Raw genomic sequence first — 23,629 nt, 5'->3', positions numbered from 1 at the left:
AATTTGACCCAGAAACAAAACGCCACAGCAAGAGTGGCACACTTCAAACTCACCATGTCCCTGAAAAGCAAAAATGAGCCGATCAGAACCATGCTAATTTGTTGTTTTGATAGTAATGGCATCGTCCATAAGTAGTTTTTGCCTACAGAATAGTCTGTAAATCAATATGTTTACCGAGAAATTCTTGAAAGACTGTAGAAAAGAGTTGTTCGTGTGAGACCAACTATCAAAGACAACTGGATGCGGCATCATGACAATGTAACTTTTGACTGTACTCTAAGTTAATGAGTTTTTGGCAAAGAAAAACATTCCTGTAGTTCCTCAACACTTTTATTCACCTGACTTGAGTTCCTACGACTTTTTCCTATTCCCGACTTTAAAAAAACACCTCAAAGGACACCATTTTGGAACAGTAGAAAACATTAAAAAAATGTAACCAACCCTCTCAAGGATATTCTAGTTTCTGAGTTTCAACACTGCTATGAAGAGTGGGAAAATCATTTGAAGCATTGCGTGGCTTCCCAAGGGAAATATTTCAAAGGTGATAAGAGTCAATGTATAATTGGATTATAAGTAAAAAGTTTTTCTGAACCAATCTCATTACTTTATTTACAGACCACATATGAAGTATCATTGAAAAGCTCTCAATGAAGGCTTATTACTGCAGTTAAGAAATAGTCAAAAATCCAAATTTGTTGGATTTTGGGCTGTTTTTTGGACGCTTTTGGTTCAGTCAACTGCAATCAAAAGGGAACTAGATGTTACAGCAGTCCTAAATCCAAAATTTCAACATCCTATGGCTAATTGTTTTTGAGGTATGCAAGATACATATACACGTACAGACGTCACACCGAAACTAGTCAAAATGGATTCAGAGGTGGTGAAAATGGATATTTCCATTGAAATCTGAAAACCAAAGTTTTTCATGATCACAATACTTCCTTTACTTCATACAAGGAATTAAAAACCATCTAGTATAGAATGTTGAAATAAGACATTAAGATATGTCTTAATATAAGCCTTAATTCTTCATGAAAGTACTTTTGCAGGATCCTATATCCTCAATCAGGATTGAAGTAATTTCGTTATTGCATAATAAAAATATTAAAATAATGATAGAAGTTAATAAGCAGTTTTCATTATTTTAGTATTGATAATTTTTATTGTGCAATAACAGAATTATTTCAATCATGACTAAGAATGTGGCATTCTGCAAAAGTATTTTGATGAAAAATTATGATAAGACATGTTTTATCTCAATATTCTGTACTAGGTGGTTTAACATAATTTAACAGTATAGAGGAGTAATATGAATTTGAAAAAAGATTAATTTCAGTAATATATATATATATATATATATATATATATATATATCCTTGTTTTTTTCGATAATGGCTTTTGAACATTTTCTATTTATGTTTAATAATTTTAGATAGCTTCTTCTTTGTTAAATGTATAAGAAAAACAAATTATTAGTTAAGTAAAAAATATCTGTGAAGTGTGTCTTTACAGCTTAAAAATTTTATAGCTCATTTGCACTTTAAGATTTCAGGAACTAATTTATTGAAATATCTAAAGTAATAATAATAATAAAATATGAAAATATTTAATGAACTTGTTTTCTTGTCATTGAGGAATTTACAATCTGCATAATAATTTCTCCCCTTCTCCACCAATGGATCTAATTTAATCTTTAAAATATGAATGAGGGGTTTATGATGAAATAACTCCTACATAATGTCGAAATTGAACCTGATCTAACAAGCAAGTCTATATTTTGTGCTTGCATAATGTTGTGAGCAAACATTATGTTGAATGATTCTGCTGACAATATTTTATATGCTTTATCAATCAGGTAGAATATATAGCAAAAGTAGAGAGGTTTTAAAATTAAGAATTAGGTTGGTGAGAGATATAAAATTATGTAGATTTAGTTAAACTGGCACAACAAAAAAATAGGTTGTGGTAAATATTACAAGAAAACAAAGTTGAAAATTCATGATAAATAATTATTTAATATAATTTACCTGTTATAAATTTTTGAGCTTAAAAAAGATTAGTTAAAATTAATGCCTATTTAATCAAATAATTAATGAAAATAAATATTTTTTTTATTGTTATTAATTTTTTTATTTTTTCTATATATACACAGACATATTGGAGGGATGCCACCTCGGTTTGTTCGCTCACCAGATTCTGGTGGTGGGATGCGACCTAGAGGTCCTTTAATGCCATTGCAAGTGCCTGGCCCCACATCAAGTCCTGCTGTGTATCAGGGCCCTAGAAGTACATTTTCAACACCGTCATCACCACAGATGATTATGACTGATAAAGTAAGGCAACAACTGCAACAGCAGCAGCAGCAGCAACAGTTACTGTTACAGAAGCAGCAACAGCTATTACAACAGCGTCAGCTTTTATTACAACAGCAACAACAACAACAGTCACAGCAACAGCAGCAACAACAACAACAATCTCAACAGCAACAAGAAGTTAGTCAACAGCAGCAAGTTTTAACACAACAGCAGCGCCAGGTTTGTTTAGTAAATGCATAATTTTTGTTTTTATATCTATCTTTCTGATGTTCTGTTCTTAATTAATAGAGATATATCCCTACATCTGATGGCTATATTATATCCAATTCAATATATATATACTTTTTTATGTACATGTAATTTTTCTTACAAATTGTAGACACTATTTTACATCCCCACATTTAATTGTTTCAGTCATTATTTAAATTTCTTGTCCAACCTATAGGTTAGGTAATGAGTGGTTAATATCATCACTGATTTAGTGTTCTTTGAGATGTAGTTTGGTTCAAGTCCAGTTAAATATAATTTGTTTTAAATGGGTAAAAATCCCCCTTTCTTGTGTAGAAGATTAACTAACTTTAAATGGGATAATATTGTTGCATTTGCTTCATAGGTATACATAATATTGCTAATCTTTTGAATAGAATTACCACTAATAATAATAATATTATTATTGCTGTTGTACATAAATCAAAATTTCTGGGCATTTTATAATGACAAATTCCTTTGTTGTAATAAAATTAATTTTGTTCAGAACAAAATCAAACAGCACTGATTTGAAGTGCTTTATTGCTAACCTTGTCTTCATTATTAAATATGAAGACTCATTTGATTACATATGATAAATATATGATTACATATGTTCATATCTAAATTATCATCTCTTAAGGCCCCTTCTAAAAGTCAAAATAGTTTCCAAGATAAAATGTGTTACTTGATCATTGTTTATTGCCTAGAAGAAAGAATATTGAAGACCAGTCTTTAAAAAAATTAAAAATCTTAACTTATCTATGTGTTTATATGTAAGAGTTTTCATCTTGGTTTAAAAAAGATAATTGCTTTTTCTTAAAAAAAAAAAAAATATTCACCTCAGTAAAACTGACAACAGAACTGTCTTGATTTAATTCAATATAATAGTTCAGCTTACGAGAAACAGCTTTTTGCTTCCATTATAATTTGAAAAAGTCTTCATAGCAATTTATTTAAATTACATCTTTTACAGAAACAATTTTACTTTGTCATTGAATTTTTCGATAAAACTGCATTACATGTCTACATAAAAATCTGTTCAAATAATTCTCATTAATGCCTTCTGAGCTGTGATTTATTTTTTGTATCTTCACATATTTACATTAATGTTTGTTTTTGTTAATATGGATTTAAATACACAACTACTTTTTTATTTTTTTAATTTACTGTGTACTTTGTCATGCCGATCTGCTAAACGCTTTACCATTGATTCCTTTGATTGATCAATTTTTTTTATCCGTGAAGTGTACCGTATCTATCCATTCTCGATGTTATCTGTATAATGTATTTTTACAACCCAATCAGAATAAAATATGTATTAGTTTTATGTTTTTTCCTTTATTTATTTTTAATAATTTACTATTGCCTCAACACCACATTAACTCGTAAACATTTACCTCCAACACAATACATTATTTTCTCTTTCTGTTTGTTATTCTTGTTTTATTATTTTATCAAAGAATTAAACCTAACCTACTTGTTGCCCAGTTACTTAATTAAGCGGTTTACTTTTTGAATTATATTTTAATGCTGTTTGGTTTTCTTTGTGAACTGATATTAGCATTAACAAAATTAATTTTATTGTACTTTTTAGTTAGGAGATGTAGTACTTTTATTTTCTATTATTATAATTTTTACTTATTTACAGGTCCTGCAAGAGCAACAGATGATTCAAAGACAACAACAGCTTGCACAACAAAGTAGACAACAGATTTTATTGAATCAGCAAGCAAAAGCAAATGCTCAGTTCCGTCAACAAAGCCCATTACAATATAATAATGCTCCACCTCAGAGTCCTGCTCAGCAGTTTCCTGGTTCTCCTATATTGCCTCCCAGTCCTCTTGGTGTTCAGCAATATGCTGGTAGTCCACAGTCACCACTTTTACAAAATTATCATCAGCAACAGCAGCAGCAGCAGCAGCAAAGTCAGCAACAGGTTAATATAGCATTTTGTTACTTCTTTCATACTGAAACTAAAAGAAAATTGAAAGAATGGTATGTAGGGTGATATTGGCTAAATCTTTATATATATATTTCTTGTGTGCGTGTGTATGTTACTGAACTCCTCCTAAACGGCTGGACCGATTTTGATGAAATTTTTTGTGTGTGTTCAAGGGGGTTCGAGAATGATCTAGATTCACAATTTGGTCCACTGGAAAATGTTTTTTAATTTATTTTTTATTTATAAGTAGTTGTTGATTTTGGAATGTTTTACATTGGATACGGCAGACTGCACTACCATCGCAGTATCGAATATTCTATTTTAATTTTAGTTTGTCCTGACAGTTGGTGCTGCGATCAAATTGAGAAAATATTTTGTAATTTTGTGTTATTATGTTACAAAAAATCGCGAGAAAACAGTTTTTTAACAAATAAGAGGCTCATAAATCAGATGGAAATGTAAACAAAGGAAAACCAATCAGATCAATGCAAGATGGCCGCTGTCAAACACAACAACCAATCACAAATCCTTATAAAAGTAACTGCCTTTTCTAAAGTTCAAATCCTAGTAAAGGCAGTTACTTTTATACAGATTTGAATACTAGATCATGATTACTGGTGTTCTTTGGTGGTTGGGTTTCAATTAACCACAAGTCTCAGGAACAATCGACCTGAGACTGTACAAGGCTACACTTCATTTACATTCATACGTATCTTTAGAAGTAATACCTTACGGTGGTTCCGTAGGTTAAACAGAAAAAGAGAAAATATTTTGTAATAATTTACAATTTAGTTAATGTAAAATAATCTTGTAAATTCTATATATATAACAACTTGTAATTTTTTTTTTGTTTTACATCATGTTTCAGCAGCAACAGTACTCTCCACAGAGTCCCAGAGTGCAGACTCAGTCAGGACAGTTTGCTCAACCTCCTAGTTCACCGATGACACCACAAAGTCCATTGGTTCAACAGGCACAGCAGCAGTATGTTCATAGACCAAACTCTCCAGGGTTGATGCAATCTAGAAGTCCCATGCCCATTAGACGAGCTTCTAGTCATGGCAATAGTCCTCAAATCCCCGACAGACCTCAGAGTGTGGAAAATCCTCCCACACCTCGCACTCCCCAACAGCCTGATCAGCTGCAACAACAGGATGCTGGTAATGGTGGAGGAGGAGGAGGAGGAGGAGGTGGCAATCCACATAATCCATTGAATCCAATTCCATTTCCTTTCGGCCTTAATTTTGGTGGATGCTTTCCTAAACTTGGACTTCGTGGTGGTTCACCAATGTGGAGTTCAAATAGTCGACCGAGTCCTAAAAAAACTCTTCCTGGTAAAATTAAACCAGAGAGTGTTACACAGTCCAGTAAATCAGATAAACCACTTAGTGCAATACCAGTTTCAAAAGTTGCATCACTTGTGTGTCTTGATTATAATGAATTTGATGATGAATCTTCAAGAACGCCTCCTATGACACCACCGCCATCAACATCAAAAAATATTTCATCTCAGCCACAACAGTCATCAACACCTTCTACTAGTCCATCAAAAAAGGCTGAAGAAATGGTTGAAACACAAGGAGGTAAGCAGAATCGGTCATCTGATGATAATATGGAACTAACTGTTTATGATGACATTGTTCTTGTTGAAAGTTGTAAGGATGAAATAAATTTAGAAATGGAAGAATTACAGTCAGCTTTAAAAGGTAATGTTATGTCAATGCCAATGGTGATTGATCAAGGTCACATACAGTTAGATACAGTAGAAAATGTAGAAAATGAATTACTTGACGAGTGCCTTGTTACATCGACTGATTTGGTTGTATTAGATCAAGAGGCAGATGAACAGCTATTACAAATGGTTGAAAAAGATGATGTTGAATCACCTGATGGTGAAGAAATATTAATTTTAGATGAGGATAAGGCTGAAGATGCTGATCTAATGGAACTAATGGATGAAAGTCCCAGTGATTCACCGCCTGGTAGAAAAAGGATGGTCGGTAAAGTTTTACCTGGTGAAACTATTAAAAAAGGACAAACTTCTTTGACCGATACTCCTGAATCACCCGATCAGGATGAAATAAATACTGACCCATCACCAGAACCATACAGTACTTCCCCTACAGAACCTGACAGTGAAGTCTCTACTACAGTTGAAACATCAAATATTGAAACCTCAACTACTCCTACTAATGAAAAACAAGAAGTTGTCTCAACAACTACTCCAGACATTACTAGAGAACAAACTGTACAAATTACAAAAGAAGATGAAAATAAATTATTACCAGTTGTGCCATCAATAACTACACAAGTGCCTGCATCATCACCTTCATTCAGTTCATCATTATCATCAAATCTTCAACAAATTCAAACTAGTTCAGGAATTCAACAACTGTCTCAGCATCAACATCAGCTCCACCAGCAACACCAACAAAATTTATCTCGTCCAGCAACTGTTTCCTTAGCTACCTTTCCACGAGGTGCAACACCTCGTCATATTCTGCCTGTTATAAAATCAGAAGGTCGTTCTGTAATAGCTGTGCAACAAGCAACAGTTGCTAGTCTTGTACAAGATGCTGTAAATGCTGCAAAACTTGCTGCAGAGAAACAGTGTCTTAGTCAAAGTGTTGTTATGCCGAGTATTGTTGCTCCAACATCTTCTACAAATACTTCGGTTGGTGTTGTTAGTACTGCAACTGCTTTAGTTGGAAATCCACGAATGTCTGTTCCTATACAAAGTGGTGCTCGAGTTTCTGTAACTTCATCACCATCTACACATTACGTTCCGATATTAGCACAGACTGATCGTCTTGGTGTACTTAAATTAGAAGGTATCAAAGTTATAGGTCAACGTGTAAATCTTTGTGATAATATTTCTGCCGATTCATCTGGCACAAGCCGGGAAAGAATTCATATATCTATCTCAGATAAACAACTGGTTAAAAAATTTCCAGCTACATTTACTTTAGCCACTCGATCACAGAATATACCAGTAAGTACTGCTGTTGCGTTTCAGCAACAACAATTACAGCAGCGAGTAGATAATGTCAGTGAACAGATTAAGATAACTGAAAGAATGCAGACCTCATCACCTCATACGCAATCTCATTCAGTTATTTCAACCATGAATGTAAATATTCAGAGTGATAGAGATAGAATTGATAATTCAAGCGATGAAAAAAAAATAAAAGAAATTTTGCAATCTTTAACGAGCGGTGAAAATGCTCCTGGAGCTATTGTGATTAAAAATACACCTACATCAGCATCTACCTCAACAATTTCTAGTAGCGAATTGGACCAACTCACTACAGGTGTTATATGTAGTAAACAAAAACAACAATCTGTTATTAAATCTTTGGAAACATCATCAGCATCGATTACAACAGAAGAAAATGTTATGACTAGTATCAGTTCAAGTATATTAGAAGCTCAGTTAACGGGTTCTGTTAATCGAACATCAAATGCTGATGATCTATTACCAAGAAAATCACCATCAAAAACATTGTTTTCATTTTTAGAAAGATCTTCATCCTCGCCTAATCTTGAAAGGGATGCTCAAAATAAAAAACAAGAACAAGAATTAAGAAGAAGATTAGAATTGCAGTTATTGCATAGTGAAAATATAAACGTTTCTAAAGAGCAAACAGCAAGAGTCGTACCAGCTGTTACTGTAGCTCAAATGTTATCCAGATCTGCTAGTCTCGGTGAAATAACTGGTCTGCCTGCTGATAAAATCAAATTGGATGAATCAAGAATTATAACCGCACAAACAACTATGGGTGGATCTGTTTGTAGGATCGGCAATATCTATGTTCGCTCTGATATTAGAGGTGCTGTGCCGGTCAGTTCCGTAAATTTAATACAGAGTGGTAGTTTAGTCAAAAAAACCAACGATTCAAACGATAAACTTGCTGTTAGTTCAGAATTAAGAACAATTTCAGTTTTGCATTCGACTGATAATTCAGTTGATAACATACAACGCCACATAACAACAGTTCCTCAGCAAACTTTAATACAGAAATCATCAGAAATTAGATCAAATATCAACTTGACAACATCTGATGTTATGAAACAGTTTCAAAAAAGAGAGTTAGGTGACACTAATAAATCAGTTACAGGAAAATCAGAACAAGAATTACAACAGCAGATACATCAGCAACAACTACATCATCAGCAACAGCAGCAGCAGCAACGCAGAATCGTAACAGTAAGTCATTCAGTTTCTGGACAGCAGACATCTAGTCCGGTATTTTGTGGAAGTAGTAACACTATCAGTAATAACACCAATACTGGATCACAACAAAAAGATGAGTCACAGTCTCAGTTCATTCCGTTATCCTCTATGTTGTCATCAAAAGGTCAATCTGATTCATCTTTAGCATGCAGACGTTCATCATCAGAAGATTCACAAAATGTTTTATTGAAACAACTTTTACAGAATACAGCTTGTAGTACGAGTACTCCTTCATCTAGTACACCAAGTCTTCCTGCTGTACCATCATTAGAAGCACAGTTAGCTAGGCCAGTTCCACCTACACCGAGTAGTCTAATTCCACCATCGATTAATGAACCGCCGATTACGTGTGCTCCTCCATCTCTTCCGACTCCACCTCACCAATCAACAGTGCCATCACCTGCTTCTACACCGATTACTAGTGTATCAAATGTGTCCACTCCATCTAAAGCACAGGTCTGTTATATTCTTTACATATACATACTTTAATTTTTATTGTAAAAAGGAAAGGAAAATGGAAGAACATTTTTATTTTTCCATTTTGCTGTTCATGGCCTCTTAGACTGAGTGCTTGAAATGGCTTCTCATTTAGTTCAGTTACTGCATACAAAATCAAATTATAATAAGCATATCACTGACTACAAGTAAGAAGTACATATTCAAGGGTAGTTTGAAAAGTCCTTGTAAAAATAAATATCACTTAATTTTTCAAGATAAGTCTTTTTTGATTTCTTAATATAGTCTCCTTTTAAGCTTATAAATTTCATCCAATGCTGCTGCAGTTTGTTTATTGCTTCCAAATAATAAGAATCTTCCTACTCTGCAAAATAGGCATTTCTTTTTCAGTATTTATCTCCTTGTTTGAATAAAATCTCCTTTCCAGCCATGTTTTCATGTTGGGGAAACAAATAGAAGTCCAAAGAGCAAAATCTGGAGAATAGAGAGCATGTGGAAAGACTTGCCAATTTTGTCAATTTTGCAGCCACAGCTATATAGGAATGAGCAGGTGCATTAATGTAATGGATAAGAACTTTTTTTCACCTCAGTTTTCAAAAGGTACAATAACGATTCGTAGTATTTGCCTATAATCATTGAACCTTTTTCTGATAGTATGTGAGCAGTATCCCTTGCATATCCAAAAAGACAGTCACCATTATCTTCCTGGCTGAACAAACGGCCTTCGCCTTTTTTGGTGCAGACTCCTTGTTGGTAACTCATTGTTTGGATTGTTCCTTGGCCTCAGATGTGTTATGATGTATCCATGTTTCATCTACAATGGCAAAACAACACCTAAAATCCTGTGGATTTTGCTGAAGCTGCTCATGGAATACCTTAAAAAATTTTGTTTTTGGTTAACTGTGAGATTGCAGCACCCATTCAATCAAGATACAGCACTAGCATTGCATTCACCTTTACTCTTCTATCATCCATGTCATAAATTTTATCAATCATTTTTGGAGTAGTGACCTCAACAAGGTGTCCAGAACATTCAGCATCACTTGTGTTGATATGACTTTTTAAAAATTTTGAAACCACTTATGAATTGTTGTAATCAAAGATGTATATTCACCATATTTATCAAGTTTTCCTTTATCTCCAAGGCTATTCGCCCTTCATAAATTAATATTTAACCAATACATGAAACTGTCTTTCATCCATTTTTTAGAAATTACTGAACTTTCTGGATTTAAATGGTCACCAAACACAGGGAAATGAACTGATCAGGCCGAAACTTGGTTTCCATTCTTCCAAAAGATGCTGCTAATTGAAAATCCCCTCAATACACACCGGTGGTACCAACTCTGAACTTTGTGTGGACTTTTCATATCATCCTTGTATTATTGTATATTTTCTTCACTCAAAGGGAATATTACCGACAGAGATAATATATTTATTGTTTGATTATATTATCTACTTAAATAGAAACACAGGTCAATTAGTGGATAGACATTTAATAATTTAAAATTCATTTCATATGATTTTATAATTGCTATTTTATCAAGTTCAACTTGTCACTCAGCATCAGTCATTCAATCTTTGTATGTTTATGAAGTACATTTGACTAGCCAAATGTAATTGATCACAAAGAGAGATTTCCAGTCACTTTCAAAACAATCTGCTGTTAGATCTTTGACAGAAACGGTTATTACCCTGCTATTACTCTACTATGTGAACAGTATTTAGGTTCCACCTTCTCTGGATGAAGGAAACAGTTCATGGCTCATATTTTTTTCTTGAAAAACTGGAGTACTAATTATAAATTAACCAGGAATCATTCTAAGAGAAAACTAGGTAATAAATTAAAATTGTAGTATAATAGACTGATTATGGATGTCAACATTAGTGTTGTCAGCATTTTAATTTGGAAAACAAAGATGTCCTCTTATTTTTTAACTCTTAATCTTATCATTCTCCTCATTTTATAACTTTTTAAGACCATTTCTCCTTTTCTTGTTTTTATGAATGGTTTTTTAATGATTGTCTTTCTTTATAATTGTTATTTCTGTTGTGGAAAATTGTTTTCTCATAAGCAAATTTCAAACAAGCACAGGAAAGTAAGTAAACAACACTTAAAACTAAACATACATCATACTTAAAATTAATATACTCATACTAATATATTTAAATTTTACATCTTATTTTATCAAAATAAAAATGCATCAGCAGTTTTCCATCTTCTTCAATTTCCCATTATATTTATTAATTACTTTTTTATCAGGTAAATTATTGATTTGTAATAAAAAGAGAAGAGATGTGACTAGGTTTCCCTGCACAACTTCTAAGTGTCTTTGAAAGATGTTCAAATTTGGCAGTATGTATTGTATTTTCATGGAAATAAGTATTTTATATATATTATGGTTTTATAAAAGTTTGTTATATGCAGTAAATTCTCAAAGACAATTTAGTATGATTCAGTTCATCTTGCTTTATGAAATATTCATCGGATTGTATTTTACTTGTTACTCTATTTTTATTTAAAAGTAAGTACTTGATCAATTAGGTGTCATCATATAGATAATAAACTGAGAAAAAAAAACATTTAAAAAAGAACTTTCAAAACAGAATATTTTCTTGTGAATAGTTTTTAATGAATATTTGGGTTTTGTGTAAAAAGAGTGTTGGCTAAAATCAACTGTCTATACTTTAATTGGACCAATAGTCTTTTTGAAACAAATTGCTCACATGATTAATACTAAAAAAAGTTGATTAGGTCAAAGTAATACAGAAAACAAAATTTGTTTTTGTCATGCAAAAACAAATAAAAACAAAAATAAACAATCCAGTTAGTTTAATTATTTTCTGTATTTTTTTTACAGATTTTAATGGCACAGCAACCTCATGTTCAAATTCAACAGCAACAGTTGCAGCAACAGCAGCAGCAGCAGCAACAGCAACATCAACATCATCAACAACTTATTCAACAGCAACAGCAGCAAATCTTATCAAGAACACCGACTCCAAATTCAACTTCAGATGGTTTAATTACGCAAATGTCACCTCCAGTAATGTCTCAGCCACCAACTCCTCAATCTCAAACACATTTATTGAGTTCTCCACAGATATTATCTACAGTACCTGGTCCTACTGTTTCTTCAGGAATTAGTGTTCCCCATTCTACAAGTATGCCTGTAAAAAGTGAACCGTCATCTTATTCATTATCTAACTGTTCAGCAACAAATACTTCCTCAGTACTTTCAAATACTAATGTGCAAGTAAAAAAGGAACCATCTGTTCCAACCACTACATCTACGATGCTGACAGCTAGTCAAATAAAAAGAGAACCGATGATGTTAAATCCATCACAGATAAAAAGAGAACCGCATGTACCAACTTCTACATCCGCTACTGGTCCTGTTATGGTTGAAGTTAAAAAGGAAGTTGTTTCATCCGATGAATTGGTTTCACCTGGAGTTAGAAGTCAAGATGGAAATGATTGTACTCTAAATCAAGAATTGTGCTCTAATATACCTTTAGATCCAAATGGTATGTACTTTAATGTCTACATAATTTTAAAACATACAGACTTCCCTCCATATCCATGATTATTTTTCATGATATCTATTACATAAAATACCAAACTTCTTTCTTTTTTTTAATGAATGTACTGTAATCAAGTTTTTTTTTTGTCTTCAGTCATTTGACTGGTTTGATGCAGCTCTCCAAGATTCCCTATCTAGTGCTAGTCATTTCATTTCAGTATACCCTCTACATCCTACATCCCTAACAATTTGTTTTACATATTCCAAACGTGGCCTGCCTACACAATTTTTCCCTTCTACCTGTCCTTCCAATATTAAAGCTGTAATCAAGTAACTGGTAAATTATGAACTAATAGTGCATTAAAAATTCAGTAATAATAAAATATAATCTCCTCTCAACTATTTGATCTTACGCAGATTTATTCATTTCAGCCATTGAAAAGTAGATTTAAATATTTTGCTTTTAAAATGTATTTTTGCTGGTTTTCATAATGAAATGCTTAAATGAATGCAAAAATTCTTTGTTAAAAATTATATGAAAACTTTTTTTTACAATTTCAAAAAGTCAGACCATAAAAAATTTATTATGTTTTATTATAATCAGTTATATATTTATTAAGGCTTGGAAGCAATCTTTCAACAGATATAACGAAAAAAATTCAGATAGTTCTGAAGAATATCAATAGATGTGCCATACTCTTTATTGTTTTTAAATCAATTAAACACAGTATTATTGGTATGCCTTTACTTTTTATACATCTGCTGTTGCTGAAAATATGTTATTGAATCAATTGTTAATAAATAAATCTAACCTGTTTCATACAGAGTTGTTTTTTTGTTTGTACCATATTATTATTATTATTATTATTATTATTATTATTATTATTACTGTACATACACAGACATGTATGTGTGAACCCAAGTTTGGAAAATTGGAAAAAGTAAAAAAATATTGTTACTTTTTTGCATTTTATTAAAAAAGTCACCTTACAAGATTGAATGAATAACAGTATTTGTTATTTGCACATGAGTAAATCAGTCTACATTGTAAATATTTATTAAAAACAGAAATTATAGGAAGTATTTACCATAATTATTGTCATCAACGCCCAAGTTTCTGTTATCTATAGAATTGCAATTAACTTTGTAATCATCTAACCACATATAATCATCCTCACTTCTATGGAGTGCATTCAAAAACAACATTTCTTGAATGATGCTTTTTTAATCAAAGCATCCAGTTCTTCTGGCTGAGCTGCAATAATCCATTCACATATATAGAACAAAAACAGTTTCCTAATTTTATCAGATGATGTAGTCTCATGTGTTGTGTTGGCCATCCAATTTGTGTAGTGTTTATGGAGTTTGGTATTAAATGTTCGATTTATACAGGTGGCTAGAAGTTGAAGGATAGATGTCATTGCACCAGGAATCATTCTTTCCAGCAATTAGTATTTGCATTACATCATCAGTCATGTGACCCCTAAAGCTGCCCATTACAAGTATAATCCTGACCAATATTAATTCATTATTCTTCCATCCCTTTTCTGGTGCTTGTAGCATAGTATTGGATGGAAATTTTTCACCTTTCAGTAGAAATTTTCTACTTTATTTTCAGTAGAAACTTTCATTTAAAAATTACATACTGGGATAATTTTTTCCTATCCAAAAGTATTGTCAGCATCACCAAGCTACATTTTTCATAACTGGCAATTTATATCTGAACACTGCATCTACAATTTCAGCTGTTATTGATAGAATTTCAGAAGTCATATGTCTGGGTCCACATTTTCCCAATTTGATCGTGGGAATAAGTTTTCTTTTTCCTAAATTTATGACATAACTTTGAAACTTTTTTCAGTTTATACTCTTCTGGTAACTGTAGTCCTATTGTTATCCTTCAAATAGAAAGCTAAGTTGCCAAAGACATCAGCATTCTCACATAAGACTAGCTTAAAATTCATTCCAGTGATATTTAATTTAATCTGTGATTTCTAGGGCTTTCATCTGTCACATCTCTGTAGAAATGGCATATCCAAACCAGTATACATTCCATATTTGCACTGCAAGTTTTTCTTCTATTTACAGATATTTTACTTTTTTTTGCCAAAACACTATCTTGCTATTATTGACTTAGAGAAATTCATTTTCTTTCTTTCAGGATCTGCTATATCAAATTTTCTGAACCATGATTTCGATGCTCCTTTGCGTAAGCAATAACATATAACTTTTCTGCAACAATTAATAAACACAGTTTCAGTTTTTCACTGATTTATAGTTCTGAATGTGAAACCACATACTAAAAATTCATTGTCATAATGAAAACTGATCATAAAATAACTACAAAGTGTTAGATGATTTTGTTTGAAATGAAAATAGCCTATGTATGAAAAAAATGCAAAGCACAGTCTGGCACCACATCATAGATAAGAATTTTAATTTTTTAATACCAGTAATTACTCATAGCCAAGTTTTTTATTTATCTCAATAATTTTATTTCACTGGATGTAGGTGAGAGTAGTTTTCTAATACCGGTAATTGCTTATAGCCAAGGTCTTTGTTTTATCTAAATCATTTTGTTTCACTGGATGTAGGTTATTAATTAATAAAGACAGTTTATATTACAATTTTTTATAGATTGATTAATATATTTAAGTTTAATGTTTACATCTTCATCATCATCGTTAAACCTTAAAATCCAGAAATGACATGCAGGCTGTTTTTGCAGCTGATGTTCCAGACAAATTCATGTTGTACATAGGTATACTTAGCTTCTTTTTTTTTTCATGTAAAAAAAAAGTGTGAAGAACTGATAATGCAGTAACATTATACTTATATTACATTAATGTAATGATAATGAAAATAATTCATATTTTTTGGATATCAAAAAAGACAATGACCCAAATTAAGAATTTGTGTTGATAATAATAGTAAATATGACTTAAAAATGTACAGTTCTAAGTAATTATTTAGCTGAAAACTAATTAAACTTGAGATTGTACCACAGAGTATCGGCCCCTGACCCCATAGGGGAAAACACCCTCCATGTGATGGTTTCGGTTGTCACGCCAACCCCCTCTGTACCTTGCCATTATGGGCTTTACCAGAGATCATCTTCAGTACCTTGGCAATGACATCTTTCAGTCTAGCCTCAGACAGGATGCCACTGATGCGAATGCCATAAGCAACATTCTCATTGGTGTACTTCTAACTAACATAAACTCCAAACAAAACACATCCAGCCAAGTCTCCACAAGACTGAATGACTTTCTAAGAATGAAGGAACCAAACTCTACTTACCCAAAAGGTAAAAATTACTTTGACACACAATGAATCATAAAACGCAACACAAAAACACTAACAAAACATAACAATAAATAATGTAACATAACAGTAACATAAAACATAACTAACAAAAAATAAACAAATCTATAACCAAACAGAAACAAAAACAGCAACAGTTTAGCAAGCCATTAAAAAAAAATAACAATAAAACCAAACATAAACACAAAAAAGGAAAGTCCAAGCAGAACATCACACCCCTTCAGCGATCCTTTCTTTCGCCAAATACATGATAAAACTTTCCGTAATTATCCATTCGGTCCGGCTTTTCCAATTAACACAGACATCAAGTATCAAGCCGACAAATGGTCTCCATATGCATTAAGTTATACCTAACACTTTTATATATCACATGATAATCATTGTCTAATAATCTGCATTTCAGAGTATCAGCCCCTTTAACATAACCACAGAACTCTCCTATTATGTTTTATAATTTATTATTTATATACTCAGATATTCTGAAATTAATTCTTAATTTAGTAACCACTGACATAAGCTTTATAAATATATATGTAGTAGAAATGAAAAGTTGCCAAACTAAATTTCTGTAGTCTATGTAAGTAGCACCATCTCTCGGACAACCAAGGAACTATGTAGTACAATGTCTGATGACTGTGTGTACAAAATTTCATCACATTTAATCGCTCCAGTCTCGAGTTATATTTGGCCGCATACATTGTGTTCACGTGACCTTGTGCGACCTCACAACATGGAACAGAGAAGCGTGATAAAATTTTGTGTTTGACTTCATAAATATTTCATTGAAACTTATGATACAGCAAGCATTTGGAGATGAAGCCGCATCTCGTACTACAACATACATGTGGGTGGAAGTGGTTTAAAGACTAGAGAGTTGTTGGATGACAACAAATGAAGCGGGAGGGCATCAACAGCTATTCACAATGAAAACGTTGCAAAAGTGTATGTGCTCCTGTTTGAACAACCTCATCTTAGCCTTCGGGTCATAGCAGAAGAGGTAAACACTGAGAAAGACTCGGTATGTACAATTCAAACAGAAAAAATGAACCGCCGAAAGGTATGCTCTCATTTCATTTCACACTTGACTGAAGAACAAAAACATGTGTGTCATTCTTGCGCTCAAGACTTTGTTGAAACTGCCAATAGCGACCCAAATTTTTTACAAACAATTGTAACTGGGGATGAAAGGTGGTGCTTCATGTATGATCCGCAAACAAAGTGTCAATCCCCTGCTTGGTTGAGTCCTGAAGCGCAAAGACCGGTGAAAGTCGGGCAGCAAAATTCAGGAAAATGAAACTATGTTGATTGCATTCTTTGACTCAAAGGGCATGATTTATCTTGAATTTGTCCCAGCTGGTCAAACCGTGAATTGTAAATTCTATTTGGAAGTAATGAAATACCTGATGCGTCACATTCATCAAATGTGGCCCAAGTACCGATATCCAGGCAGTTGGACTCTTGCATGACAATGCCCCAGCACATGTGGTAACAGTTTTAACACGTTATTATGCTGCAAATCATAATTAACATCTTATCTCACCCAACTTGGCTCCAGCAGACTATTTTCTGTTTCCAAAACTCAAATTGAAGATGAAAGGCCGATTTATCGATGACGTTCCAGCCATCTAATGGGCTTGCACCAAGCAGTTGAAGGCGATTCCAGAAAGTGATTCCTCCAGAGTGTTTGACAGGCTCTACCGGCATTGTAACAAGTGTATAACTAGAAAAGGGTTCTATGTAGAGGGCTGATGTGAGTAAATTCATTTATCTTTAAATTTGTATTTTTATTTAATTTAGTTTGGGAACTTTTCAGACATACTGTGTATTTCTCATGTTATAAATTTTCATAAAAATAAATAGCTTTATTTATTATCTTAACTTTTTCAATTCAAGTAGATTTGTTATTACATTTACATTCTTATTATTTAATGATAATTCAAGAAAAAAGCTTTAAAATGATATTTGATAATATTAACTTACTTCCAAAATAGCTAAAGCTACCAGTACAGAACTTTAGTACTGCTGCTTATAGAGTTAGTAAGTAATGTTTGCTAATGAAAATTGATCATTATTTTTTTGTGTAATTAGAAACATCATAAAGTTAATTTAGCCTGTTGTATTCAAGTACATCATCCTTACTATACATATTGCCCATCCATTCATAACACTAATACTATTGTCCAGATTATAAATCCATGGTACATCAGAAGACATTAATTAAAAATTATGCAGTTTGAATCTTAAATACATTTCTCAAAATTTTATTACCATGTTCTACATTAACTGCTGGTACCAAAATGTTCTGTTCCTTATCAAGAAATGTTTAGTTAAAAAAAAATCACGGTTAAAACCATTATTAAAATGTCATGCAGTTTATAATAGTAATTTGTGTACATTTCTGTCCAATAACATTTTACTAACCGAGAACTAATACATGGAATGGAAATTCTATGACATGTTACATAATATTTTATATTTTTTTTTAGACAAATATTTAAATAAATATAAATTTTCTATATATATATAAGCAAATAGAGTAGCACTTTGTAATGGATGGATGCCTGCAATCAATTTACTATATATATATATATATATGATTTAAATCAATGTAATGCTACAATTAGTAATACGAGCCTGTAATTTAAGTAATAGTATCTGAGTTGAAATTAGAATATTTATAATATTTATACATAAATATTTAAATCTTACTATTTTATACACCATTCTGATTACAGAAATATCTTTTATGATAGAATAAAGTTAATGTAATTTTTTTTTTAATTATTTTTAATTTTCTGTAAATTGATATTTGTATGTATTATTAATTTTGTTTCTAATGTTGATTAGATCTCAAAAAATTAAAACGGAGGCAATATCAGCAAAAACGAAGGCAGAGCCAAGGAAAAGAAGGAGTTGGTGTAACACCAAAAAAACGACCTAGAAAGGTAATTTTTACCTAAATTGAAAGGGCATTTTATGAAAAATTCCATGTTTAAGAAGATCATTTGTAACTTCTTCCCCCCCCCCCCACCAATATTGACAATAAAAACAACAAAATTGAAAATTAATGACCTACTATTAAAAATTCCATGGTTTTTCAATTTTTTCCCTAATTTCAAAAATGAATTATTTATTAGTGTTAATTATGTAAAAATGAAGAAGCAAAATCTTCTTCAAAAACTGAAGTAACTTATCTATCATACTGTACAAGAAAAATTATCTATGCGTAACATTCTTTCATGTACTACTCTCATGTAATCCATTGGAAGCCTAACTTTGAGGCTAGGTTTCCAATCCTCAGTTACATGTAACAAAATAATTAGGATTTTTCTAAAATACTTAGTTAGACCTTACTTAATGTAAGTTCTTCAGAATCATTGATTACTGAACTGCTTTGATTTTTCAGTCTGAAAATTTCTGTTAATACCATTATATAATCACTTCTCACTTGTAGTCAAAATTATTGATTTAGTTCATTTTATATTTATCTAGATAATGAACTTTAGAAAAAAGAATATACACAGAAATATAAAAATAAATCTGCAAGCATCTGGCAGATGAGTTATTGGCAATTTTGCAAGGATTCTAAATATTGCTTACAACTACTTTATCTTTCTAGTACAGAAAAATTTATATAAGTTTAAATATACCTAAAACAAAATGAGATAGGAATGCAGAAAAGGAAGGAAAACTGAAATCAGATTTGTGTCTTATTTGAATTAGGAAACTTGCAATTTTTTAAATAAATTTTAAGTGGTAATACTTAAAATTACATAATATAATAAATACTTAAATTATAAAAATACTGCTCATACCTATGGGCAGTATTTCAGTTTTAAGCTTCCACTTTATCATTATCTTTTGCCTCATTATTTCATTCCATTAACAAACTCTCAACACCATTTAATATAAATGACCCAACTGATCGAATAAATACTCTTTTCAGTTTCTTACTTCATGGAAAAATTTTTAAACCTCAATATCGACATCATATTGTTATATCCATATTATCAGTTATCTGCATTAAAAATTCTAACTGGTATTTCCTTACAGTTTAACACGTCATCATTACTTGCTCTGAGGCAGGTCCCTTGCACTAGTCCATCTCTGTTGTTGTTTAGTCCCAGCAAAAATTTTAAGATTCTGGTAACTCCTATTAACTTTTAGATCACCTATAATTTTTTCCTCTCCTTTTTTTACTTTCTACTTACATTCTAGCACTGTTCTTATCAATCCTTCTCTTATAACATTTCTCAGCCAATTAGCATTTCATATTTTAATTAAACTTCTCTCATTTACTCATCCGATTAATCCTTTTTCATTTTATGCTTTATCAATTTAATCATTAATCTCCTTCACATTCACTTTCGATTTTTTTCCTCCATCCTTCCTTTTTTTTGTGACCATGATTCAATCCTTAACAGAATCCATAATCATAGATTAAGTTACATAACAACTATTACTTTTTTCTCTGTTAAGTACTTTTTAGCCATTGCTGTTCTTATTTTTAATTTCATTTTTTTCCATAAAATTCCTTACTTTTGATCACCATAATAAAATGCCCTTCTGACCCGGTTCATCTGATTGTGTTCATCTCAAAATAATTTTAATACTGCATTGTCTGCGTGTGAGTGAGCTGTTTATGCAATATAAATTTTCATAATGATTTTTTATAATTATAAATTTATTTTCTTTACAATAGTTGTGTTATAAAACTAAAAATTGCTTATGTAAATAAAATTGAGTTTTATTAAAAAAGTTACATTCGTAAATTTTTTAAAGTATATAAAAAGGATGTACATATATAAAGGATGATATTAATTAGGAACTGTTACGGTATGAATAAACGAGTCAGTCTGAAGTAGATAGGTGTTTTGTCTAGATCCGGAAAGCAAACTGTATTCAACACATATATCGCTCAAATAAAATTGTTAGACATTAATCTTTGCTGAAAATAGTTTCAATAAAATATTTTTTCTAACATTTTTATTACTTGTCATTTTATGGATTGTTGTAATGTTGACCGATTACCAGAATGCATTAACTGAGTGTAATATTCCCTAATTAAAAAAGTGTTCTGGAATCGCTAAGACTCACCGTTTACCAAAATTATAATATCTTACAAAGCTGATGATAAATTCTTGTAATTCAAAAATACCTTTTTAATGGCATTAGGCCACACTCAATGTATATCTTCTGGTGATCGTTTAATTAGCTTTTATCACAGTTCATTATCTATGTATTTGAATTCTTTACAGCAAAACTAAATTAATTACATTGAAAATCAGATTTAATACATGTAATTTACATGAGTAGTTTTATTAAATAAAAATAAAAAAATACCTATCCACTTCCAAAAATAATAATAAAAAAATTATATATACTGTTTATATAGGTTGTTACTTAAAATTTTTTTTATGAAAAAGAAACTTTGTATTTAAAGCCTTGTTTACTGCACACACGAAGATCAATATTTATTGCAAATCAGTTATATGATTTTGTTATTGAGAATTGATTATTATTGAATATAATATAAAATTTGCTCTACAGTGCAGAATGTAAGACATTGCTTTAATTCTGTTTGAGTTGTCCAGAAAACACTAATAAATATTTTTTAAGGATTATTTGTTTAACTATTCCTTTCTTAATAATAAATTTCTACGCATTAAATATTATAACAAGTCATCGTTATGATGGATTAAAGTATTTTTATTTACAACTTAGTTGAAATCATGTTTACTTTGGCTACATCTTTAAACATGTGGGTTAGTGATAGCTCAAACAGGTCTTTCTGACTAATCACATAACTTGTATGATTTACAAATTTTACAGTTGTTTGTTTTATTTTTATTTCAGACTTCAAAAGTGGAAGAAGATTATGATTCTTTTATTGATGCCTTAATGGTTCAGTTAAGACAGGCTCCTGCTATGACTGTTCTTGAACCGTGTTTAGGAAGAAATTTTGCAGTATGTCCTATATTTGGTACAGGGGATTTAACAAAGATCCATTTAAAGTAAGTTTAGTTACTTGTGTACTGAATTAAGATATTTAAATTTTGTGCATTTTAATTTTCTGGTAAAAGAACTATTTTGTTTTGTAAATATTTAACTTTGAAAAAGGTGAATTTTGCTAAAAGTTTTTCTTATTTCAGTAATTCATCCAAATCTGCCAGGTAAATGTGCTTTTAACAAGATTTATTGATTTTAATGAGTTTACTTTTATTTTGTAGAGGAGATTCTTCTGGTGGTCACAACAAGTTTCTTCCATATATCAGAAGAATTTTTAATAGAAAAATTGCCTTGTGATATAAATTTGAAGAAATGTTTGATTCATCATAATTACTTGTTCTTAGATTTAGTTGTTTTAGATTATAAAAGCACAGCCTGAGGATAATAAGTATTTTCACACAAAATTTACCAAAAATTAATTACAAAACATGAAGTAAACAGTAATACAAATTCTTATATTCCCTACAACCACCTAGTTACTGATCAGTTATACAATTCATAAGAGTTATATAGCATTGTTGCTCTAAATTCCCTTTCCATGTTTGTCAAAATTTCACTTATAACTTCTTATAACTTCTTTTTTTGTACAGGTAGTGTTTTATTTATAAGCCTACCCTATAGGTCTACCCATATTTTACAATAAATTAAACTTTTAAAAAATCTGTAACAATCTTCAAGCAAAAAACATAATAATGTGTTGCTAAATAGTGAAGTTAATATTATTTGGCTTTTAATTTTATCTTTTGCTTCATTAATTTAAGTTTTAGTATTTTAATTTGGCACCAATTTGAAACATTCAGAACTTGAGTATTGTATTTTTTTAATAAGTTTTTTGTATCTTTCTGTAATGTTTAATGAAATATTTATCCAGCTGTCACACATATAGATATTTCTTTAAAATGTTTTGTTTTATGTGAAAAAATATAACTGTTTCTCAAAATAACTTATTTATAGAAATAAGGTTAACGATAACATGGTACATGATTAACAGGTTCATGGTACGATAAAGTTTTGATTTTATAATTTTTATGTTTTATGCAAGCATAAAAGGTTGAATATTGAAAGTTAAAGTGTATGCTGAAGCAAGCTTCAGCATACACTTTAACTTTACCCGGTATTGTTTAACTGGTGATTCGCATAATTTAGTTTATATATGGCTTTGGCCATCAGCATATTATTACAATCTTAAATTTCTTGTATGTTATTGAAAACCATTGAATATTATTAAATATCACTATGTGATTTTATGTTAATAGGTTCTTGTAAAACTGCTTGTTTCAGTATTTTTAATTTTTAATGACTTAAAATAGTTTCTAGCATTTACTTTTTATATTTTTAAATAGCAGCCGGACAGGAGAACTAAAAGGAAAATATGGAGTAGCAGTTCTACCAACAGAAGCAGATCATTACAATACTGAACCGTATGGTGACTTACCTCCATTACCCCCTCAGCCACCACCATCAACTCAACGTGGTTTCTATAATGAAGAATTTGCTCCACTTAAACTGGATACTATGAAGGATGAATGTAAGATTTTTTTCTATTTTATTTTTTTATGAAGGTTTGTTTTTTATT

The 23,629-nt window shown here is 31.1% G+C and overlaps 1 protein-coding gene across 1 annotated transcript in view; it reads left to right on the top strand.

Moving 5' to 3' along the window:
* Positions 1–23,629, top strand: part of LOC142330615 (uncharacterized) — a 279,378-nt gene that overhangs the window by 213,102 nt on the left and 42,647 nt on the right. The window contains exons 47-53 of the mRNA XM_075376020.1: positions 2,153–2,534; positions 4,213–4,500; positions 5,375–9,196; positions 12,058–12,724; positions 18,892–18,989; positions 21,901–22,058; positions 23,397–23,581. Coding sequence (XP_075232135.1) covers positions 2,153–2,534; positions 4,213–4,500; positions 5,375–9,196; positions 12,058–12,724; positions 18,892–18,989; positions 21,901–22,058; positions 23,397–23,581 — 5,600 coding nt within the window. The remainder of the gene's footprint in view (positions 1–2,152; positions 2,535–4,212; positions 4,501–5,374; positions 9,197–12,057; positions 12,725–18,891; positions 18,990–21,900; positions 22,059–23,396; positions 23,582–23,629) is intronic.

The sequence above is a fragment of the Lycorma delicatula genome, chromosome 9 (assembly GCF_047948215.1).
Source record: "Lycorma delicatula isolate Av1 chromosome 9, ASM4794821v1, whole genome shotgun sequence".
In the NCBI taxonomy this organism is placed as follows: Eukaryota; Metazoa; Arthropoda; class Insecta; order Hemiptera; family Fulgoridae; genus Lycorma; species Lycorma delicatula.
The sequence above is the reverse complement of the archived record's forward strand: the minus strand, read 5'-3'. Positions and strand labels throughout refer to the sequence as shown.